At 37.8% G+C, this 24,581-nt stretch overlaps 1 protein-coding gene across 1 annotated transcript; it reads left to right on the forward strand.

The window, feature by feature from the left end:
* Window positions 1–2,853: 2,853 nt before the first annotated feature.
* On the forward strand, window positions 2,854–3,408 carry LOC124613701 (piggyBac transposable element-derived protein 3-like). Its single transcript, XM_047142419.1, has one exon. The coding sequence runs from the start codon at window positions 2,854–2,856 to the stop codon at window positions 3,406–3,408; it is 555 nt and encodes a 184-aa protein (XP_046998375.1).
* The last annotated feature ends 21,173 nt before the right edge of the window (window positions 3,409–24,581 follow it).

A 24,581-nucleotide genomic window follows, 5' to 3' on the forward strand; every position in this document is an offset into this window, starting at 1 on the left:
AGTGTATACCTGTTCTTTTTTCCCCCTAAGGTATGTCTTTCCACTCCCGGGATTGGAATGACATCTTATACTCTCCCTTAAAACCCACATCCTTTCGTCTTTCCCTCTCCTTCCCTCTTTCCTGATGAAGCAACCGTTTGTTGCGAAAGCTTGAATTTTGTGTGTATGTTTGTGTTTGTTTGTGTTTCTATCGACCTGCCAGCACTTTCGTTTGGTAAGTCGCATCATCTTTGTTTTTTTTAATATACATAATGTCCCTGTTTTCTCAATAGGCTTTACAAATGCTAGTGTGGGCTGTAGCTCATAAAATTTGTTTGTTTTTGTCTCACCAACACTCCCAGTTGTGCCTGTCTGGCATGCAAGCACTTGCAGTTTGTTGACTAGCTCGCTCCCCAGTGTCCATGAGCTGTGTTGCTCTGATTCCCCTTGCATTGTTGTTGCTTGTGATTGCATTGCATGCTACCGTGCATTTCAGAAGTTCGTTTGTTTGTTTACATCACTGCTACGTGCAAGGTGAAGCATTGTATTTAGAGTATCATAATCTCTAAACACATAAATGTAACAGTTTTCTTTGTTAAAACCAGTCATCTTATCATTTACACATTTGAAATATAAGAAAAAAATACAAACAAAAATTTTCCTTAAGAACTAACAACTTAAATTCTTGATTGTGACTTTCCAGCATCCTAAATCTAATATTATTATACATATATACAACTTATAGGGTAAACAGTCCTTCAATATAAAAACATTCTCAAGTTTTTGTGTGGGTAAAGGCCTTTTTCTTTACCCTGTTTGTAGGTACCAATCTGTATGCTCCAGAGAAAGGGGTTTTAGTAATTATGTATGGTCTGGTGTATAGTAGTTGCCACTTACATTTCAGTTCTCCAATTTTTCTGGATATGTGTTGTATTCTAAGCAACACCTGTTGTCCTATATAAAACTGTGTTGTACATTTCAGGTTTCCGTTATAAATTCCTTTGTATATTTAGCCCAGGTTTCAAGGTTGATTACTGTTTGTCTCTTTGTCCATGGTTTAGGGTATAAAATAAACGAAAGGTTTTGAGAGGATATACTTCCATTTTGTACACAAAATCCGTAATAATACCTGGTCCTTTTTCAAATATGTGTACATAAGCAAGTATCAGTTCCCTAAGTTCTGCTTGCTGCTCTTGAGACAAGCACTCCTGCTGCTGCTGACTCTGTTGTTGTATGTGTTAACAAATGTGAATATCGGATTTAACATTTGAATCTCAAAGTTGTGAGTAACTTTAGTTTTACATTTAAGCTTACTTCTCCTGATTAGGTCTCTTGTAAATAATTGGTTATTTATGGTAAAATGACATTAGCCCTTGGCTATATCAATTTGTACTTGGTATGTCCTAAATGTATCCATACTGATTAACCCTTTCAGACCCTGTGGTTACAATTGTGTACATTAATTTTCACGACATCTTAACTGCAATAGAAATATTTTTCCTCAATTGGGAGCTGATGTACACATTTGTGAATGTTCATTATTTTCACCGTGCACAAGTGCTGTCATCTGTTGTGCAGCACTATAAACATATCAACAGATTAAAGTAGCAGTGCAGAGCAGTTTGTGACCTTGAATGGTAGTCTTTGGTAAGCTATAACCCACAGTATAGTTCAGTACCAGTATTGTTGTTTTGCATGAACATTGCAGAATGTTCGGTTTATTTATTACAACAACAATATTTCAAAATCATTTGTTTTAGTCAACAAAAAGAAGTAATGTTTTTCTGTGTGCACAATTGTAGCCATGAGGTCTTATGTTTCCTTCACATGAAGTGCTTGTTGGAACAGTTTCTTTTTATCCTGATGATTGTATGAGTTTTGACTGGGATTTATTCAAAATATATGAAGTATGTTGTATTACTAGGTATTGTTATGAGTAACAGTTAGGAAAAGAGACATAGCATTGAAGCTCCAGTTGATGACAATATCGTTAGGTCTACTGTAAATTATTATTTTAGGGAAATACCACTACTATTATTATTATTTGTGAATATTTCAGTTCTGTTCATCATGTTGAAGAAGCAGTATGTCAACATTGAGCGAGATGCAAATGCCATTTTAGAGATACTGCTGAATGGAGACGTGTTAGATTTTGATTTATCATCAGATGAAGAATCGGTTCCTGATGTAGAATCCTACTGTACTTCAAGAGAGAAGGAAGTGAGAGTGGGGACTGACAAAATAAACAGGGGAGAAACCAACGATGAGTCAACTGCAAGTAATGAAAGTGGTGTGTGCAGTGACAATGACAACAACGATAGTGATATTCAAGACCGTGATCCACTTACCAACAATGAGCTCAGTGATGTAAAATACATTTTGTCAGAAAAAAGGACATCAAGTGGCGTCATCGTCGTCTCTCTATACTAAATTCATATTATGAATGGGAAAAATGTATTGAAGAGCAGGAAATACTTTCTCCTTCAACTTATTTCAGCAAGTACATTACCAATGATCTGTTCAGTAATATGGCTGATATGACAAAACTAAATGCCTTGCAGAATGGAACAATTAGCAATTTCAAACAAACTACAACAGTGGAACTCTAAATCTTGTTTGGGCTTCATATAATTATGGGAACTCTAAAATTTCCTAGAGAATGTATTGGGTCACAACATTGAAAAAGTCATTATTCTTGGACAGTATGCCCAGAAATAGATTCTTCCAACTCAGAACAAATTTACATCTTGTTAACAACATGGCTATACCAGCAGACAAAAAAGACAAGTTCTATAAAGTTCGGCCTATATATACTGCCATCTGTAACAGATGTCTGGATTTATCTGTGGAGGAGAGCTTGCTGTTGATGAGGCAATGATCCCATTCACAGGGAAGCTGTCCGTAAAACAGTATATGAAGGGAAAGCTTTCTCCGTGGGGTATCAAAATGTACATGTTATGTGGTAACAGTGCACAAGCCTATGATTTTATTCTTTATCAGGGAGCATCGACTGAATTTCAGACATCTTTGTTGAAGGAATTTGGCCGAGGTCCAACAGTAGTTTTACAATTATCTCAGAGAATAAAAAACCAAATTGGACATAAGATATATTTTGACAATTTATTTTCTTCATACAAGCTTTTCCAAGCATTGAATCAAGAAAAAATTTGTGCTGCTGGAACTGTCAGAGTTAATCATTTTGCAAATCCTCCTCTAATACCAGATAAGGAGGCAATGAAGAAGGAAAGAGGATTTTCGGAAGAAATTTGTAGTGCAGATGACATAACACTGGTAAAATGCGTTGACAACAAAACAGTTGTTTTAGGCACTAATTTTATTGGAGAAAGAGAAATTGACAAAGTTGAGCACTGGGGCAAAAATAAAAGTAAATATATTACTATCGATCAACCAGAGATTGTAAAATGCTAACCCAATGCCATGGGCGGAGTTGATCTTTTTGATCAATTAATGTCGTACTACAGATGTTTTATAAAGTCAAAGAAATGGCCACTCAGAGCTATTTTCCATGCTGTAGATGTTGCTGTGGTACAGAGTTGGCTTGAATACAGGAAAAATGCCATTGCAGTTGGTCTACCAATGAAGAAAATAATGGATCTCCTACACTTCCATATGAAGCTGGCTGATGTTCTAGTGTTAAGTGGGATGGATACCTCGAATAGAAGACGAGGCTGACCATCTGCCACACCTCCAGATACACATGTTCAAAGACAACGAGGAGAAACTAGGCTTCCTGAAGAGATTCAGAATGATGGAACACAACACTTGCCTCTTCATGAAACTGGTGCACTGCTTACTAGGTGCAAATTTCTGGGATGCAAGGGACGTTCATGAATAAAATGTGAAAAATGTAATGTACATCTTTGTTTGTCAAAGGAAAAAAACTGTTTATGTTCATTTCATGTCAGTTAGAACCACATAATGAACATAATTCCTGACTCATTTCATTTTTAATTAAGACTTTGGTGAATTTTGCATCTATTTTGTGTGTAAATGATTTCAAATTTATGTGCACTTTTTTAAATAAATTAGTTTTGTCTGCTATGATTTCAGTGTTGATTGAGACCCAGTGTACACAAATGCGTTTAAAATTTTTTTCGAAAATGGTAACATATCTTTTTATAAATGTTGCTTCTAAAATCATTAAAAAATCATCCAAGTCCATTACAGCATTTAAAAAAATTTTCCTTCCTCCAGAAAAAATTTGGGTCTGAAAGAGTTAAACAATCAACTATTAATTTTTCTACTATCAAAAAATTGTATTGTACAGGAAACTGTCAAAAGTGGATGGGAATTAATGCTTGTATTTTGACTCCTTTTGATTTCTGATCAGTGGCAGTTTGTACCTTGCAATTTTGAACTGGCAGTGTGGGTATATGCCCATGTTTCCTCAGTTCTTGAAAGAATACCTGTGACATCAAATTAGTTGTATCACCTGTGTCAAGCACAATGGATGTGTCAAGGTCAAATATTTTGGCTTTAATAGTAGCTTGTACCTTGCCCCCTGTCAAGTTTTCCTGTGTATCCTCATTACTTTGATACAGGTCATCTTTCACAACACTACCTTGATCATATCTGATTAAGCAAGTGTCAATCAAGCTCATGGCTCCACTCTCCTGCCAGATAACAGAACATGGGCCTACCATGACTGGTTCAAGTTTTCCAACATTGTGAACGCACCTGTCTCAGGGTTAGGCACAACTCTTACTATATGGACTGTTGGTGTTTTTATTTACCAATTGGTATACTGTGGCTCTTGACTGAAATTTTCCTTGCCTATGGGTGTTATTCAGCATATGTGCATTACTTTGCTGGTCAAATTCCACTGTCTTTGGAATATTTGGCTGTCTGGTATAGTTTTGTGTTTGCCAAGCAATCTGCTGATTATTACAGGTAGCTTGTGTCTGTATATATTGTACAGACCAGCCATACTCTACGTGCCCATAGTAGTTGTTTTTGTTAAACTTTTGTCCATTTGTTTTAGATCTGCCTTTGAATTTATGGCTTTTGCCATTGCCATTGTGATTACCATTACTGTTACCATAGATCTGTGTGGGGTATGATTGACATTTGTGTTGTGCTGTGAATCCATTGTCCACTTGTTGGTCTGTAAATTTCTGTGGCACTCTTTGCATATTAACAGGCTTCAGTTGTATTGGTCTCTCTTCGTATATCAAACCTATTGAGCCCAGTACAGATAGAAAGTTTTTTGGGTTGTGTTCCAGAATGGTAATGAGCTTTTCCCTAATGTGGGCAGGAAGATGGCTCTTTAAAACTTTCCGCACATCTATTTAAGATACCGGGTTCATTTGGTATCTGGTTTCATTCAAATATTTTTCAAAATTGCTCCTTAAGCTTCCACGTTAACTATTGAATTAAGTTGGGTTGAATACTTCACGTGAGAGCCTCTCTTGCATGGCATCGGACCAATATTTATCCAGAAAGGCTCTCTCAAACTGTACATAGTAGAGGCAATGTCCTGCCATATCTATAGCTCATAGCAGAATGTCACCATGTGTGTGCATCCAACAACAAATCTAATTTTCCATGCTTGGGTTCAGGTATGAGGTAAAACATTTCGATAAATCTCCATGGCACTATCTGCATATTAACGGGCTTTGGTTGTACTGGTCTCTCATTGTATATCAAATCTATTGAGCCCAGTACAGATAGAAAATGTTTGGTGTTGTGTTCCAGAATGGTAATGAGCTTTTCCCTAATTTGGTCAGGAAGATGGCTCTTTAACATTTTCAGCATGTCTATTTAAGATACTGGGTTCATTCGGTACCAGATAGGGTTGATAGAAGAGATAGAGAAGATCCAACAGAGAGCAGCGCGCATCATTACAGGATCATTTAGTGTCTTGAAAGTTTTACAGAGATGATAGATAAACTCCAGTGGAAGATTCTGCTAGAGAGATGCTCAGTAACTCGGTACGGGCTTTTATTGAAGTTTCGAGAACATACCTTCACCAAGGAGTCAAGCAGTATAATGCTCCCTCCTCAATATACCTCACAAAGAGACCATGAGGATAATTAGAGAGATTAGAAACCACACAGAGGCATACCAACAATCTTTCTTTCCACGAACAATACAAGACTGAAACAGAACGGAGAACCAATAGAGGTACTCAAGATGCCCTCCACCACACATCGTCAGGTGGTTTGTGGAGTATGGATGTAGATGCTCTGATAAAGACCACGGGGTTTGTTCTTTTCCCCTCACAATTGTGAGGCAAACACTCTGCGCTGTCAGTGACAGGTGTGTTTATGTTCTGTTGTGGTGTAGTGCATGGCAATTGTGCTTGCTCAACAGGTACAGCTGCCAGCAAGTACTGCTGCATTTGGCAACCTTCACTATTTTCCTTCAACAGTCTAGCCACATATTGTGGGTAACCAGTGAAAGTACCTGCCTTCTCCAAAAGGGTGGGTTTGTTTTCTGTTAAATGTTATTTTGGATTGTCAGTAGTCTTAGCAATACTGCCTCGTAGTCCTCCCTCTGCTTCCTTTAAACCTGATTCCTTTTTAGCTAGAAATTGACATTCTTTCTCTTCTAGAGCTTCTTCTACTGTATGTACATAAATGTTATACACTGATACTACCCTTTCAGTGAGGGGGTTCCCTTATCCAGCATCCCAGCTTCAGGTTTTTCAGTTATTTCCTCTACATCTGCACACATCTCTCTGTTTTTGGCAAATTTTGACTCTAAACCTGACTGGTCCACTCTTAGACTTAACTTTTGTACTTCTGTAGGTAAGTTTTTGCAAACATCATGCAGCTTGCTGACAGCATTTGTCACATTTTTTACCTGAATTTTGGAATATGCTTCACTAAGGTTTTGTAATTCACCTGCTAATTGTTCCTGTTTATCATCTATGGATGATACTGGTTTATTAATATATTTATATTGTGGGATATGTTGATAATTATTTCTTGTTTTAGTTGTTTACCTAGTTCTGTCAACTTCCCAGATAGTTTGTCAGATGATTCAGTGCATATAGACCTGCTCACCCCACTGAACTATTGATTAATATTATTCTCAAAATCATTAAGCGCCTGATTTTGCTGTGTAAATTGTTGTCCTATACCTTTAATTTGTTATGTTACACTTTCCTGAAATTCCTGTTGTTTTGCACACTTTTTGTCACATGAGTGGAATCAAATTGTGTGTCTTACTAATATTTACACTGCTTTTATGAACTGTGTGCTGTTCTTGGGTTTGCAATGTTGTGAGCAAGTAATCAAAGGAATTTTCTCTGTTGCTCCCTACAGTTTCATTATTTGAAAAAATTGTTGTGGCACCACAGTGTAAGATATGAAAGCTATATTTGGTGCAATATTTTGGAGTTCACAAGTTACAGCCAGCTGAGGGCTGGATTGCAGTAAGTTATGCTGACCAGCGGTTGCAATGTGGAATGGAGGCCACAGGGCTGTTAAAATGCTGAAAAGAGTAAATGCAGTAGTTCTCATGTCACAAGCAATAGCAAAAGGGACCCACTGGCACAACCAAGTTGTTATGCATACATAACTCAGAGTGGCACATTAGCGAAACAGAGGCACACAGCTAAGTGTAAATAGGTGCCATATTCTAAAGAGATTCATTCAAGTGGGGCAGCTCTCCTGGATGGTGTGGCATGTCACATTGCTGGGCTACATGCAGCAACAGATGGGACGTCCCAGTCCAATGCGGGTAATTGTTTTGACCCTCTGAGGCCGAAGCAGGGTAGACAGCCAGCCAACAGCAGGCCACTCCACGGCTCGCTACCACCAACTATGACAGCAAGGAAGGATGCTGTGGGCCAATCTGCAGCTCCCAGCGGAGCAGCGCTGAATCAACGGGGATAGTGGCCACTGAATTGGCTGCTGGCGCAGCCATCCTGACATCACTGGAGCTCAGCGGCTCGACCAAGGCCGGCACAATGCAGCATTGCATTGCACAGGCTGCTGGGGTCCTACCTCAGCATTTTGGGGCCCTATGATGCAGACCAAGGTGAATGGAGCACTGTAGTGGCAACAAATAAATCATTTGGAAAGTTCTCACCGAGTTTCAATACAGCACCTCCTGGCACCCACCCGCTACATTTGGTGTCTTCCCACTACATTTGGTCATCCTGATACATTCGGTGGCAGAAGTCTCCACAACATTTGGTGTCAGAATAGTGGACGTCATCTGTCCAGTATGGCATTCGAGCCCACTGCCTGCATTATGGTCACAAGATGTGGTGAGTGCAGACAAAACGTTGAGTTTTCTTTCTTTTTTGTTTTTTGAGTATGGCTCCTGGTAAGCTGCATTGTAGATGTTTTGCGTGTGCATAGTATATTTGTTGTCAGAATAAGTGTTAGTGTATTTGGAGCAGTAAGATTTATTATTATTTTTACTTTTTTTTTTTCGTTGCATTTGATTACTTTTGTATTGGTTTGAGTATGATGTTTTATTTATCTCCTCTTAAAACATAAGATGAGTGTAATGATACAGAGCTGTAGGAAGTCAGGTTGTTCTTGTACTTAAATGTTTTGTTTTGGGAATAACTGAGAATGAAAGCAACACAATGGCAGAGTCAAGGATGCCAGACATGTCTGAACCAGAAGCGGTATGGATTTTGATGGAAATGATAGCACAATTGACAGCAGACAATATGCAGTTGAGAAATGAATTAACATCTAGAAGTGAGTGGGAAACCACATCTGATCAGTTGTTGTTGCCTAGAATGCAGGAGATTGACCCAACAGCACCGAGTTTGATTATTCCATTTTCTGGCAAGGTATCTGAGGATGTGCGTTCATTTGTGGAGGACTTGGAGACTTCAGCGGTGATGAATGGTTGGTCTGATGAGCAGTTATTACATGTAGCCAAGATTAGATTAAGGGGTGAAGTGAAAACATATGTAAGGTGTTCTGAGGCCTAAAGGAAGGCAGGACAGTTTAAGCAGTTAAAGGAAGTGCTTTTACAAAGGTACAACAAAAAGAATAGTGCTTAGTAGAGAGGTTAAGTACAATGACAAAGAGACAGGAGGAGACAATGGAGAAATTTGTGGACAGGATAAGGGAAATTAATGAGTATAGTTACGAGTTGGGTCAGAGCGATGAAGCGAATAGTGTTTTGTTGCAGGAGGCTTAGTAAAGGGCACTTGATGTATTTTTGAGAGGGTTACCGGTGCATATGTCACAGAAAGTGCTGGAAGGGAATCCGAATGATTTGTATTCGGCCATTCAGCTGGCAATTCAATGTGAGGAAATAGATGTGGCAACAGGGGTACGTGAGAGGCAAACAGTTTTTACAGCAGGTATAAAGTGTTATAGGTGTGGTCGTGCAGGACATGTGCAGAGGCAATGTACCTAGTCACCAAGGAATTAAGGAAGGGGTGGAAATCGGTGGTGGGGAGGATGGAGAAGTGGAAATAAGAGAGGTGGACAGTTGTTAAATGGCAGAGGGTGCCCGAGACCCACCTAAGCTACAAATACATATGCAGAGGTGGAATGTTCAGTGGTTGGATCCATAGGAACTAAAAAGTTTAAGATTATATTGGACACAGGGGCACAATTGTCAGTGGCTACTACGAATATAATGCGACAGAGGAAGTTAGACCCACCACGTTATAGGTTGCATGGAGTGGGGGATAAGAAGGTCACACCTTTGGGGTTGGTAACAGTTGACTTTTGATCAGGGAAAGTCTGATTTAATGCATGCATGGAGATGGTACCATTGGTAAGCGAGGGCTATGACATGACCCAAGGAGTAGATTTCTTGCATCAATATCATGCCAAAATTGATCTTGGAAGACAAACTGTGGAACTTGGTGGAATATTATTTCCACTACGGGAAACAGTTTTCAATGCAGAGCTGTTGTGAGGGATGTTCAACATAATGAACAAAACAATTGAACCGCATACATTAGTATTAAGGCTTAATTCACATGAGTGTGTCTCTAGTGGCACCAGGAAGGTGCTTTGGATAAGTGTGGGGTCAAATCTACCTGTGATTCAGTATATGTTTTTGAACCATTGAAGGATAATGATGATTTTGGTTCATTGGGTTGTTTTGTGAAACGTAGTGTTGTACGCCTACAGGAGGGAATGACAGGCAAGTAGTTCGTGTGAATGATTTTAGCACTGTAGATGCAAATTTGAGGAAAGGAGTTTTAGTAGCAAATTTGGATGTGCCAGATGACGAAGACTGGTGTTTGAGAGGTAGGTGAAGCAACCAACCACTAACTGCTAATACTGCATTGCATGATAAAATTAAGCATTTGAAGGGAGGAGAAAGAGAGCATGTGGAAGAATTATTGTGGGAATTTAAGGATATGTTTTTTCCACAAGGGTCATTAACAGCAACTCCATTAGTTCAGTATAGGATACCAACAGGGAATGAAACACCTGTTTAGCATAAGCCATACAGATATTTGCAGCCGATTGTGGAGGATTTCATTGATCAGCAGTTTGCAGACAAGTATTTGAGGTTTATTGTATGTGCATACAATGCAAAAGTCCATACAAATACCGGTTTGTCTCCATATGATGTAGTGTACAGGCAAAAAATTCTGTCACTGTTTGATTTAGTGAAACTAAATAAAGAAAGGACTGGTGAATCTGTATGTCAATTCACGAGAACAATTTGGGATGTCTGGAAACGGGTACAAAAGGTGAATACAAAGGCTTTGGAAAGGCAGAAAGATGCAGTAAAGTGGAAAGGAAGTTTACCACAGTATAAAGTGGGGCAATGGGTATTGCTGTGCAGCCCCTAAATGTGAAAAGGGAAAACAAAGAAGTTCCTCACAAGGTATCAAGGGCCATACCAAGTTGTTGAAACCACATCTTCCATCAATGTTAAGCTTCAGCTGCCAACTAGAATGACGACAGTACACATTGGGGAGTTACAGCCATTTAAGGGTTGCCTGGATGTGATTCGAGGCACGTCACAGGAAGGAAAGAGGAAGAAAGAGAGAGTGAAGAGAGGTGCTGAGTATGGAGAAAACCAGGAAGATAGAGTACAGCATGAAGTACCGTATGCTTTGCAATCTGGAAAGTAGTAGAGTATTTGCAGCTTTCCCCCCCCCCCCCCCCCCCCCTGTCATGTCATTGGGTTGTGTAGACTAAGTAGGCATTGTATTTTCGAATATGTGTTTTTTCAAGTATTGTGAGCCTGCTAGGAGCAGCTGTCTTTCTGAAGAGGGAGGAAGGGTGATGGTGATCCCTGTCCTCAGGTCACTGAAAAGGGAAGTGTAGCATTTGATGTATGTGGAGTGTTGTTGGAGGAGAAATCAAACGCAGTTCTGGAGAAATAAATGAATCAGAGTAAATTCTGAGGAACAGCTGTAATAAATATGTGTTGAACGATGTCAAAGTCATACAATTTCCTGTTTAAATTTTTAGTTATCGACAGTGCTAGGGTCAGGAAAGTCGTGTTTATTGCACCAGTTCATATAATGTAAATTTAAGGATGAAAGTAGTGATGCAATTGGTGTAGAGTTTGAATTAAAAATAGTGAATGTTGGAGGAAAATCTGTGAAGCTACAAATATGGGACATGTGCATTGTGCAGATATTTTTAACTAGGGGGAAAGGAATAGACTGTCCTAGGGACATTATCGAGCCAAAATTGAGCTTGCAAAGGGTCAGGATATATTGGATCTTCTTCACCTACAAGAATTTGATAGTAACAGCAAGTTGTTTTGAGCAAGGAGTATTTACAGAAGCAAAATGTGTAGAGCTTGAGAGGAGCAGAATTTTAATTAATGGAACTAAGTGTAACGTAATAGGACAAACCTTCCATCTGCCAGCGTCAATTTCAGGAGACATGCAATTGAATGTTGAGCAGCCACAGCTGTACTAGCCAGAAGCCACTTTAGAGTTTTTGCCAAGGCAGAATCTGACACTGCTAAATCAAACTCTGGATCCAGGTCTCTTGAGATCCGTAAACCAGTTTGTTTTAGAGCAAGAGGGGTGGATATCAGCCGAACAGCTTGTTCAACATGTCGTGCAGTACAGGGAAAGGCAATGGCAAATATCAATCATTTTGAGCACCTCTGTGCCAAGTGCCATCACAGCCTTAACTTTGTTATGTGTTGTTTCCTTTCTGATCAGGCAGAGAGCTAGTTTCAAGAGGGAAACAAGAGTAGCCCAAGTCCCAGTGGAATGGATACCGAGGGCATGAGACGAGTAGGTAAGGGGTTGATCGAGCAGTGGTCATCCAGTAAGGAATTTTTACATTTTGTTTTGTGTCATGGTTTTAAGGGGCGCTAGACCACATTTAAGTTTTCTAATAGTAAGGCTATATGACATAGGTGCCCACCCAAACAAGTTAAGAGCTAGTTAAAGTATGACCCGAGGACTGGGTCTTTCCAAAGAGGGGAATAATTTACTGGCACCACAGTTTAAGATAGGGAAGCTAGATTTGGTGCCTTATTTTGGAGCACACAAGTTATAGCCAGGTGCACATGGATTGCAGTAAGTTATGCTGACCAGTGTTTGTGAAGTGGAATAGAGGCCACAGCTGAAAAGAGTAAATGTATCGGTTTGCATTACACAAGTTACAGGCAGAAGGGGCCCACTGGTGCAACCCAGGTGCTGTGCATATGTGAATCAGAGTAGCGTATTATCAAAACAGAGGCTCACAGCCAAGTATAAATAGGTGCCGTATTCTAACGGGATTCATTCAAGTAAGGAAGCTCTCCTGGATGGATGTGCATGTCACACTGCTGGGCTACATGCAGCAAAAGATTGGGTGTCCCAGTCCAATGTGGGTCATTGGTTCGACCATCTGAGGCTGATGTGGGGTAGCCAACCAGCCAGCGGCAGGCCATTCCATGGCTCACCACCACCAGCTATGCCAGCAAGGAAGGACGCAGTGGGCCACTCCGTTGCTCCCAGTAGAGCAGTGCTGAGTCAACAGGGATGGTGGCCACTGAAGCGGCTGCTGGCATAGCCATCCTGACATCACTGGAACTCAGCAGGCCAGCCAAGGCCAGCATGAGACAGTGTTGCATTGCACAGACCGCTGGGGTGCTTCCTCAGCATTGCGGGGCCCTGTGACACAGACAGAGGAGAATGGAGCACTGTAGTGGCAACAAATAAATCATTTGGAAAGTTCTTGCTGAGTGTTAATACGGCACCTCCTGGCACCCACCCACTACATTTTATGTCTTCCCGCTACATTTGTTCATCCTGATACATTCAATGGCTGAAGCTGCCATTACAAAATGGTTCCCGGTGAGAACTGAGAAACTGTCTCATCAAGGGTCATCAAATTGACCGTGATTAGTTATTTTACCAGTGACATCATTTATTGATAGTAGGATGCCAACCTCATTGTTTTGGCAGCCATCAGCCAGTTCAGGAGTTGGCACATTACCTTCAACTGCTGCCAAGCTCGAAATTCTAACATCTTAGCATATTGCATTTTGTAATGAATTTTTCAACAATAGCCATTTCTACTGACTGCATTGTGGTTAGTTTCTAATAAAATGTGAATAAATTTTTTTCAGAAATGAACTTTTGTCTGTATCAGTACTTTGCAATTAAAGTAGATTTAGCTACATATTCACTAATGAACCTGATTATTACCTGACACATTCTTACAGAATTTGAATGACTCATCTTGCACTTTAATGATGACTTTGTACAGATTTTCATCTTTTCTGTAGAAATGGACTTTCCCTAAAGGATATTAATTGGAAGGAAAAGAGATTATATTCTGCCAGAGAGTCAGCACCAAATGTGGCCATATTGGCAAGCAGCGTAGCAGCTTCTTGCCTTTACCACCGACATCAGCAACCCCGACTCATCTCGTTTGTAGGCAGAATTTAATTTTTATTTGCTCTCTGAATGTTTTTGTCATTCCCAACCTTGTGGACATGTAACAAATACAATGACAGTTTCATTAGTTTCCTGTAACAACCATATGAATCACTTATCTAAAAAAAAAATTTATCTCAACAATTGAAAGGTCTGTTCATTTTTCGTCTGGTGCCATCCTTTAAACAGTCGCCATTGAATAAGTATATATGTGGGGACATAGAAAGTGATTAATAATTGCCTGAATAATTGGAAAAATTGATAGGAAAGAATAGTTAAAAGAAATTTGAAGGTGATTTATGAATCCGTACACAATCCAAGGTGAACTTTAACTGATACTATTATCAACAGAACTTCAATATCAATACATTCAAGGTCAATATTCATAATTTGCATTACATACTGCTTCACATTAATTCCATTGTGTTTAGTTGTGATGGTGATAATGTCAATTCTGGATCACTCCTAATGATTTAGTGTAAATTTTTCTCGTCTGCTCCAAACCTCCTGATGCAGAATCTTGGCAGCAGGTGAAATGATGAACAGACAGGGATGGATGTCTCATATATACAAATAAATTTTGCTTTCCTAATAACTTTTTATAACACTTTTAATGCACACGGTTGAAATACACATTTTTTAACAACGCAGGTTCATAAGATTCAAGGATAAGTCCACATGCTACCACTTATAAAAACAAACAGGTGAAAATACAGTAATTAATAAACTGAAGAGCATATTTCTTATTTTGTTTCAATGCAGATGTATCAAAACATTATCTTCAGCACAAAACAACCCATTAATTTATCCTTGTCACTGTTTGTAACTCATTCAGTTTAGATACAGCTTACATATAAGAAAAGAAAAGAATGAAAAAATAATATGATTCAGCACTTTGATCTTATCAAGTAATTTGTGCCTCATGAGTTCATACTGTTCATTGATTTTGACAGTCTGTGGTATGGGGTATAAATGCATCTGTTCCCTCTCGTACTGTAAAAATGTACATATTCTCTAGGTTTTGCTTCTGGTAACTTCTTTTTTGTGTAAATTAAAACATTGAATACATATAAGTTTATTACAGTTTTGATCTTTTGTTCACAAAACAATAGTTTACAGTGTTCCTTACAAGAAAAAACAGTAATTACCCCCATTACTTTTTCCTGCACTATTAAGATGTCATGCACACAAGTAGAGTTCCCCATAAAATAATATCATATGTTAGTATGCTTTGGAAGAAAGAACAATAGAATGTTCTGGCATACTTTTTGGGTACACAGTCCATAAGTCACCTTAATAGATAAATTATTCTTGACAGCTTGCCACTAATATATTGTATATATTGTCCCCAACATAATTTATCATCTTTACCCCCAAAAAGTTAACGTAACTAGGATCCTGTGTGTACGTATGTGTGTGTTTGTGCGCAATCTATTTTTGATGAAGGTCTTACTGGCCAAAAGCTTTATTTGTGATAGTCATTTTGTTGTGCCCCTCTGCACCTCAACATCTCCACTATTATGGTGAGTGGCAACTTCCCTTTTCACAATATTGTTACATTCCATCCTGGATATTCCATTGTTTGATTAACTAACTGAGACACTGTATATGCATTCACTTGAATTTTGTGCATACCATACTTTAAAGCATAATGATGTCATAGAACTTATTCATGTTAGCCTTCTGGTTTGACAAGTAGTATTTCACCTTTGAGATGTATATATTTTCCCACCTCCACATTGCAAATGTTTTGAGTGAAATGCCCAGTCGATGCGCTGTTGTTATCATGTCAGTTCTATCAACATTAAGAGTTATTTAGTTATTGGGGTTTTATAAAATTCCTGGATTCATGTCTCGTCACTGTGCAGCCTATGAAAAGGATTGCAGAAGACTCCCAAACAAATTCCAAAGTACAGTTCAGTTTTAATACCAATATATTTCCAGGACTCTGGTGTCTGAGCCTGGTGAACTGTACCAGTTACATCACATGTACCCAAAGTTGACATCAAATGACACAGAGTTCACAACAATCAACAAACGAGTGAGCCTACAATACATTTGCTCACAACCTTAGCCAAAATACGAGTGCCCCAAGGCACCTGCATGACTTCTATTTACACTTTTGTTAACAATTACAGACAATGAAAATTACAATTTTATGTAAAATCACAATTAAAAGTTAAACCGAATATGAGATACGCATTGCTAAAAATTTACAATCAATGTGCTGAACAAGGTGAACCTATTTTCAACTTAGTTACAAGTTAATATAACATTTTCTGACTAATTATGTTACAGGTAACAATTACATTTCTAAATTTTTTTATAACAAATCAACTAGTGCCTGAATTTTAGTACTAACATGTATCAGCGATTCAATTAACATGCTTTATTTATATGTTCTATTTAATTTGCTGTAGTAATTTTATACTGATAGGTTTACTGGTACATCCCGACCATGTGCTATATTTCTTACAATAAGTATAAATAAGACTCCCTAAGGAAATAATGCCAACAATTCCAAACGTGAACTCAAATTTTCATAATTCTGTGGCGGTTTCTTCTTTGTAAAATATTTGGTGAATTTCTCAGAACTGTGAAGCTATTGAACATACTGTTTCTTTATTAATTACAGAATAATGCAACAGGTATAAGCTGCTGATCTAGAGTACCTGTTGCATAATATTTTAAAAACATGCAGGATGTGAGAGCAAAAAGCAAGATAAGATTTAAAATTAAAATTTAATGGAAGTGTTTGTGAAACTGATGGTCCCAGGCATAATGCTGTAAGTGGAGATGGAAAAGGAACTTGAGGTCAAATCATTGACTAAAAGGAGGGTTCAGTTGATATGACTCAGCTTAAGATATCAAGGAATTGTCAGATTGGTGTAAGTTACAAAAACTGTTGAGACAGACAGAGTAACGAACACAATAAACAAATTTAAATCTATGTAGGCTGCAGCACTTATTCAGAGAAGGAAAGGCTTGTACAGGGTGTGGTGAGCTGCCTTGAATCAGTCTTCATTCTGAGGACTGCCGAAACATGTGGAGATCTAATGATGGGAATGTGTTGCGGCGGTGGTGGGGGGAGGGGGGGGGGATGCAAAACTATGTTGATATCATTAGCTAATAATAGGAGAGCCAGTGTATACCTGCAGAAGCCTGCAATAGCTCATTTTATTCCTAACAAAGATAATTTCTGATATATTAATGAGATATATTGCACACATACTGGTGATGGACTTCAGTTGTGAGAAACAATGACTGGGCTACCCTGTTACTGGATTCATATTAATCCTTAGATGTAAAAGTCCAATCACTCTGTGCTGCCGCCAAACTCAAGCAAAGGGCAATTAAATAAACTGTAGCATTACCATATATATAGTATGCGTAGGTTTGGCAGTCTTTTGCTGATGTAAATGAATGTTTGCAGTGACTCAAGTGCTCTTCCTATCAAGACTTCCCCACATGGGAGATGTATCAAAATTATGAGACCTTGCATATTAGTCCTCAGCTCTTTCATATTGTAATGAGGAAGATAGACTGCATATAAAATGTTAGTTCATTCCTGTTATGTGTGCCTCAACATGATTCAGTATTTCATCTTTAAGGATTCACAATAGAAATAATATTGTTATGATTCTATGAGCATAGACTGAAAATCTTCTGACCTAACAAAGAAATGACACATTTCTTCTTCAAATTTATGTTTATTTTTCAACAATAATCCCCTTGTAGTGTATGGTACGCATAACTCTGAGATATGCTCCCATATCTTTGTTGTTCAATCTGAAGACTGATTTGATACAACTCCCCATGCTACTCTATCCTCTGCACAAGCCACTTCATCTCTGAATAACTACTGCAACATACATCCTTCTGAATCTGCTTATTGCATTCATCTCTTTGTCTCCCTCTTTGAATTTTACTTCCCACACTTCCCTCCAGCACTAAATTGGTGATCTCTGGACGTCTCAGAATGTTGTCCTATAAACGTATCCCTTCTTCTAGTCAGATTTTGCCACAAATTTCTTTTCTCTACTATTCTGTTCAGTGTCTTCCCATTCATTACATGATCTACCAATCTAATCTTCAACACACTTCTGTGGCACCACATTTCAAAATCTTCTATTCTCTCTTCTCTAAGCTATTTATCATCCATGCTTCACTTCCAATTATGGCTACAGTCCATACAAATGCTTTCAGAAAGGACTTCCTGATGCTTAAACCTATATTTGATGTTAAAGATACTTCTCTTGCCAGTGCAAAGCTACATTTTATATCTTCTCTACTTCAGCCATCATTACTTATCTGGCAACCAGAATAAAAACTCATCTACTTCTTTAAATGTCTTGTTCCCTAATCTAATTTTCTCAGCATCATCTGGTTTAGTTTGATTGCATTCTATAACTCTTGATTTGATTTTTTTGAAGTTCATCTTCATCAAGACACTGTCCATTTTTCAGAGTCCTTTCCTGCCTCTGGTAAATCATTGGCCAATTCCAAAGTATTTACCCTTTAACACATTCAAATAATAGCTAGTGTCTTTCTATGCAAAATAGCTTTTATGAAGATGACAGCCTCTTCATTTAAAGGAAATTTATGACCCATGAGTCAACTTTTAGCTTTCAAAAAAAAAAAAAAAAACTTTCAGCTAGGTCCAGTCAGTTAAGAGACTGGCCATCAGTTGAAACTCCAGTTCATGGATTTTTGCCATGGCAACCACTGAGATGTGAAACAGCACACAGTGAGCAATTGTAGCACCAACATGTGGTCATCTTTCTCCTCTCTAAATTTTCACACGATACGTGACAAACACAGTCCTTAGATAGGTTCATACCCTCTGTCCTGTCACCTTAATTCAGTGGTTCTCTAGCACTATTTGCTGAACATGAGCAATGTTATAATCAGTTGTTGCTGTTTCTGGCTGTCCCAAACATTCATTGGTACATCACAATTAAATTTAGTTGCACAAAATTTCATAGGGGTAAATGATGGTGCAGAGTACCTGTAAACAACATCCAATTTGTATTTGATTTCCACAGGTGTACTGACTTCCAAAAACCAAAATCTACTGATAGCTTGATATTAAGTTTTGTCCATTTTCCACATGGATAACTCACTAAAATGGCTGTCAAACTCAACTGCACATACAAAAAAGCTGAAATTATGGCAAGTGCCTTACTAGACATGTGCAGATAAATTCCCCAATTTTTGTTGATATATTCTACTGCTTTCATGTTGAGGTTGAAAATTTTCAGACGACCTCCATAAATATCAGTGACAGATATTAAGATCATATACATAATTTACATCTACAATCATAACATATTAAACGAAATTGAGTGACAAAAATTATAGCTCACCTTCAATGCATAGGCAAGTGAGAGAGTTGGGATGAGTGGCAAACTTTTAGGTACCATAAATATCAGTGACAGATATTAAGAGCATATACATAATTTACATCTACAATCATAACATATTAAACGAAATTGAGTGACAAAAATTATAGCTCACCTTCAATGCATAGGCAAGTGAGAGAGTTGGGATGAGTGGCAAACTTTTAGGTACCATTATAGCAAATGCCATAATAGCAGTAGCAAAGGAGTTAGTTGAATGTAAAATAACACCAAGAGTCCATTCATTGTTAAATTGGTATATGTGTATTAAAGTTTGTGCCATTGGTACTGCCAGAATAAATAAGGCCATAATGACTCCTGGAATTTGTAAAATAAAAATTAACAGGCATGTTATATGTAAAATATCTGATATAATTCTAAAATTACATCTACATCTATATCTACAACCGCACTGTACAAACTACAACAAAGTGCATGACAGAGTGTACATCCCATTGTATTAGTTATTAGGGTTTTCTCCTTCAATTCATGTATGGAGCATGGGAAGAATAATTGTTTGTCTGCCTCTGTGCATCCTCTAGTTATTCTAACTTTTTCCTCATTATCCCTATGTGAGCAGTACATAGAGGGCTGTAGTATATTCCTAGAATTTCCATTTAAAACTGGTACTTGAAAGTTTGGCATTAGACTTTCTCACTATATTCTACTCCAATCTGCCAAGTGTCTGCCAATTTCTTCAGCATCACTCCCGGGTACTGTGTGTCTGTGTTGTCCTCATCATTTCATCATCATCATCATTCATCATAGTGGCAGGATTCAACTGCAAAAAAAATTGTAGTGTGGAAAAATTGGGACTTTGTACAGGTGCTGATGACCTTGCAGTTGAGCACCCCAACAAACCAGACATCATCATCATTCAGCATCACTGTAACACTCTTCCACAGTTCAAAGAACATGTGACCATTCATGCTGCTCTCCTCTGTACACATTTGATATTCCTGTTAGTCCTATTTGGTATGGGTCCTACACACTTGAGTAATATTCTGGAATGTGTCACACTAGTGATTTGTAAGGACTCTCCTTTGTAGACTGATTACACTTGCCCAGTATTTCACCAATAAATTGAATATGTGATCATTCCATTTCATATCCCTATGACATTTTACACCAAGTTATTTATATGAGTTGTAACATTCAACTGTGACTGACTGATATTATAGCCATAGGCTATCTTTTTTTCCGTTTTGTGTTCTTTCTTAATCAAGAACAAATATCGTCTGTGAGAGGCATCATGTACCACTCACTATTTTCTTTTAATGTTGCAACATATTTGTACAAAGTCTTTAGATATTTTTAATTAAAAAAGCACAAATCATGGAATGCACATAACTGGAAAGGGTAAGAGACTTCTCAGCTATAAAACTCTGGAAATGTTGACTGCAGCTAGCAAAAGAATAAAGGATGAGTCTAAAATAGCAGAACCAACTGTAGGATATGAACCACAAACAATAGCACAGCAGCAATCACTATCTGCAACACTACTTCTGCTTCAGCAGAATCAACACCAGTGGCTGCTAAATCAGCATCAACAAAAACAAAACTGTTATCAGAAGCAGCTGCAACAACCGAAAAGCAACTTCATCATCATCACAGTCAACAGCAAAATCACAACCACCATTGACAACAGCAGCAGAGCCACAGTCACTAGTGGCAGCAGCATTGCCAGAATCATTATCATCAGAAACACAGGCAACAAGAGAAGAAACAGCACCAATAATGGGAAAAGCAAACATCAACATTTGCAGAAGTAATAGGAGCCACTTGTCCCCTTAACAAGACAAGAATTTCACCACCATGCCATCTGAAGGAGCAATGAACATTAGAACTCTCATCAAATGGTCATATACTGAGGGAGAGGAAGAAGCAGTTCCATCCCATCTCAATGATTTTTTGCTGAAGGGCTAAAGGGAAACCACTCTAAGGCAAGTACAACAGTAATGTTCTTACATAGTAATGTGCAGTCTCTTAATGACAAACTTAATAAACTTCAGTATTGGCTGGAAAACTTAAACTGCACTGTGATTTCAATAAATTAACACTGGCTTAGAACTGAGAAACTAATATTAAGTGTACCATTTGGATATGAATTGGCATCCAGCTACCGTAGAAAAAGTATTAAACATTGTGGTGTACCTGTGTACGTTAAAAATAGTGTGAACCTAATCTATGAAGTTATAGATTAAAATGATTTGTGCATAGAAGTAAAGTTTGAAGCTGCAGCCTTAATGTTGCCAAAATAGAAATTATAATAGCTTCAGTATACCGCCCCCCCCCCCCCCTTCCAAAACACAATGAAGACCTTTTTGCGGAGCTTCTGGAGAAACTGAAACTCTTGTTCCCCAATACAAAGATTACAGAATACTAATATTTGATGATATCAGTACAGACATTAGGCTTAAGAATATAAATGTTGATCACTTGCTAAATACATTAAGATCCCTTAACTTCAGTTGTGTAAATGACAAATCCACAATACAGGAAGCATATCTAGATAACATAATATGCAATTTTCATCTAAACAAAACAGAATTTCACACAATCAAGCTAGGCATTTCAGATCATGAGGGACAGTGCCTCAGAAAACTCTTAACAGTAAAGCAACTGAAACTTCTGTAGAAAACTTATATGACCAATTAACAAATCAAAGCTACACAAGTTAATAAGGAAACTGAATTTAATGAAATGGGATAAAATAATAACCGCTGCAGGTGCAAATGAATGTACCAAGAGTTTTTGGAACTGTTAACTGACAATTTTGAAGAATGTTGTAAATGCTGCAAAAAAACATATCAAAACAAAATCATTACACAAAACCAGAAAATCTGAAAAGCTGGTACTCCCCACATCTAAGTAGAGTAGGAATCATAATGCTATTCTAACATGATAGGTCTAAGCACAATAATGCTGACAAGGAAATGTATATGAAAGTGAAAAAGATTTACAGGTCTGAGATCAAGGCAGCTAAGTGAAAAGCAAATGTTACATATATACTGAACTCAGTGAATAAATGCTAAGCTGCATGGGAAATTATTAAAACAGAAATAAACTGTAGTGATAAAGTATACAAGAAATCAATTCCACCTAATATTCTAAATGCCAATTTTGACAGTCCTTAATCAGACAACTGTATAATGGAGGACACGAGAAAGGCAGAGGCTCTGCTACCAGAAATGAACAGTAAGCAGTCAGACAGGATTCCCTGGACTCATGTAACTGAGAAGATGGTCAATGAATCAATAGCTGAGCTCAGTAATTCTAGAGCAGAGGATTACTATGGTCACTCAAATTACATTATTAAATACATCAGAAATCAAATTGTAACACCACTGACTGAAATAATCAACAAAATTTTAAGTGAAGGTAATTATCCATAATGTTTAAAAATATCTGTAGTTAAACCAGTACATAAGAAAGGAGATACAGCATCTCCAGTTAACTATCAACCAATATCACTTACACCCATAATACCAAAAATAACAGAATCCTGCCTGCATAAACAGATCAGTCAATATTTTAAACATAATGATATACTTACCTCCGTATGGTATGGTTTCAATTCCAGCCTTTCTACAGTCAAAGCAGTTGAGAATATAGTAGCAAAAATATACAATTGTTCTGAAAATAAAGATATTATCTGTGCAACACTGTTGGACCTTAGGGAAGCTTTTGATATGGTCTCCCACAATATTCTCATAAAAAGCTCTAACACTATAGAGTGAGAGAGAATGCTCTGTGTCTAATGCAGTCTTTCTTGGCCATTACAAAACAGTTACTTAAGGTAAATAATCAAATTTCAGAATGTCTCCTAGTTGTAAAGTGCGTACCTCAAGGATCTGTTCTTGGACCTTTCCCTTCCATTATTTTTATAAATAATTTACCTGCAGTTGTACCAAGTGATGCAGTGCTGTATGCTGATGACACAACACTCATCATATGCAAAAGCAACCCTAAAAATGTACAAAAAGCATTACAGTGGCAATGGAGAGACTCACTACTTGCTTTGAGGCAAATGTACTGCAGAATAACGATAGTAAAACTGAAGCTACTGTATTCAAACTGAATGCTCCCAGTAATGATAACAAAACAGTAAAATCATTTGGACTTCATTTTGATCAAAAGCTCAGCTGGGATACCCACACAGGGACATTAGGTGGCAAATTTGCATGTGTCATCTATCTGCTGTACAAACTGAGGAGCAGTGTCACTAAAGAACTTCTGTTATATATATATTTTGCATTCTTCCATTCCCAGCTGACTTATGGAATACTATTATGGGGCAATTCCATATGCTCAAAATTAGTGGTTAAATGGCAAAGGAAAGCCATAAGATGCATAGCAGGACTTAGCCCATATGAACCATGTTGAGATTATTTTCAACAACTAAATATAATGACAGTGCCTGACCCGTATGTTTACAACTGCCTTGTCTTCGGTAAAGAGAATCTAAGTAAATTTGACTTAAGGAGGACAGTTTATGACCATAACATAAGAAATGTACACACAATTAATATGCCGTATTCTAGGCTTGCAAAGACACGCAATGGTTATAAATATCTTGGTCCTGTCTACTTCAACAAATTAACTGAAAATGCTTACACAGTGCCAGTAAATAAATTTAAAACTAGGCTTCCAAGCTGGATGAAAGTAAAGTAATTTACTATGCACAAGAGTTCCTTGAATATGTGACAAATGACCCACTTTCCTTATGAGAATGAACAAAACTTAACTGCAAACTAGGCATGTGCCACACTGTGCAACTATTTTATTACTGTTTCATGTACTTATTGTAAATTATCTGTTTTATTATTTGTATGTCATTCACTTAAATATTTAGCTCATTTATCTTGTAAATGATCTGTTAGGAAATTTTTTGTTGTAACTGACATTTGCATAAATATGTATTGTAAAGTAGCACACTACAACCTGAAAGTGAAGGTAAGCACCCTTAGAGACAAATGGTGGCTGACTAAAGCCAATGAAATGCAGTCATACACTGACACAAACCAAACAGGCAGATTCCTCAAGTGCCTGAAGACTATCTTTTGTCCAAAATCAAGGAAGACAGCACCTGTTTATGACAAAGATAAAACCTGTCAGGTGACGCAACAGAGTGATATCCTTGCTCGGTGGGCAGAACATTTTGATGATGTTCTTAAGCCCAACCATCAGACAACTGATATTTTATACATAAAATCATTTGAAGGCCTGATAGTTGATGAACAACTTGGTGATGCCCCTCCATTCAGTGAATTCATTTCAGCACTGGCTAAGCTGAAAAATAACAAATCAGCAGGATTAGACAACTTACCATCAGAACTTTATAAATATGGTGAACCAAACATTATGAACCCATTGTTTGTTCTAATTTAAAAGAT

Source organism: Schistocerca americana, chromosome 4, assembly GCF_021461395.2.
Source record: "Schistocerca americana isolate TAMUIC-IGC-003095 chromosome 4, iqSchAmer2.1, whole genome shotgun sequence".
In the NCBI taxonomy this organism is placed as follows: Eukaryota; Metazoa; Arthropoda; class Insecta; order Orthoptera; family Acrididae; genus Schistocerca; species Schistocerca americana.

Excerpts from the sequence above, each read along its gene's own strand:
- LOC124613701 (XM_047142419.1), top strand. The coding sequence starts at position 2,854 with ATGATCCCATTCACAGGGAAGCTGTCCGTAAAACAGTATATGAAGGGA.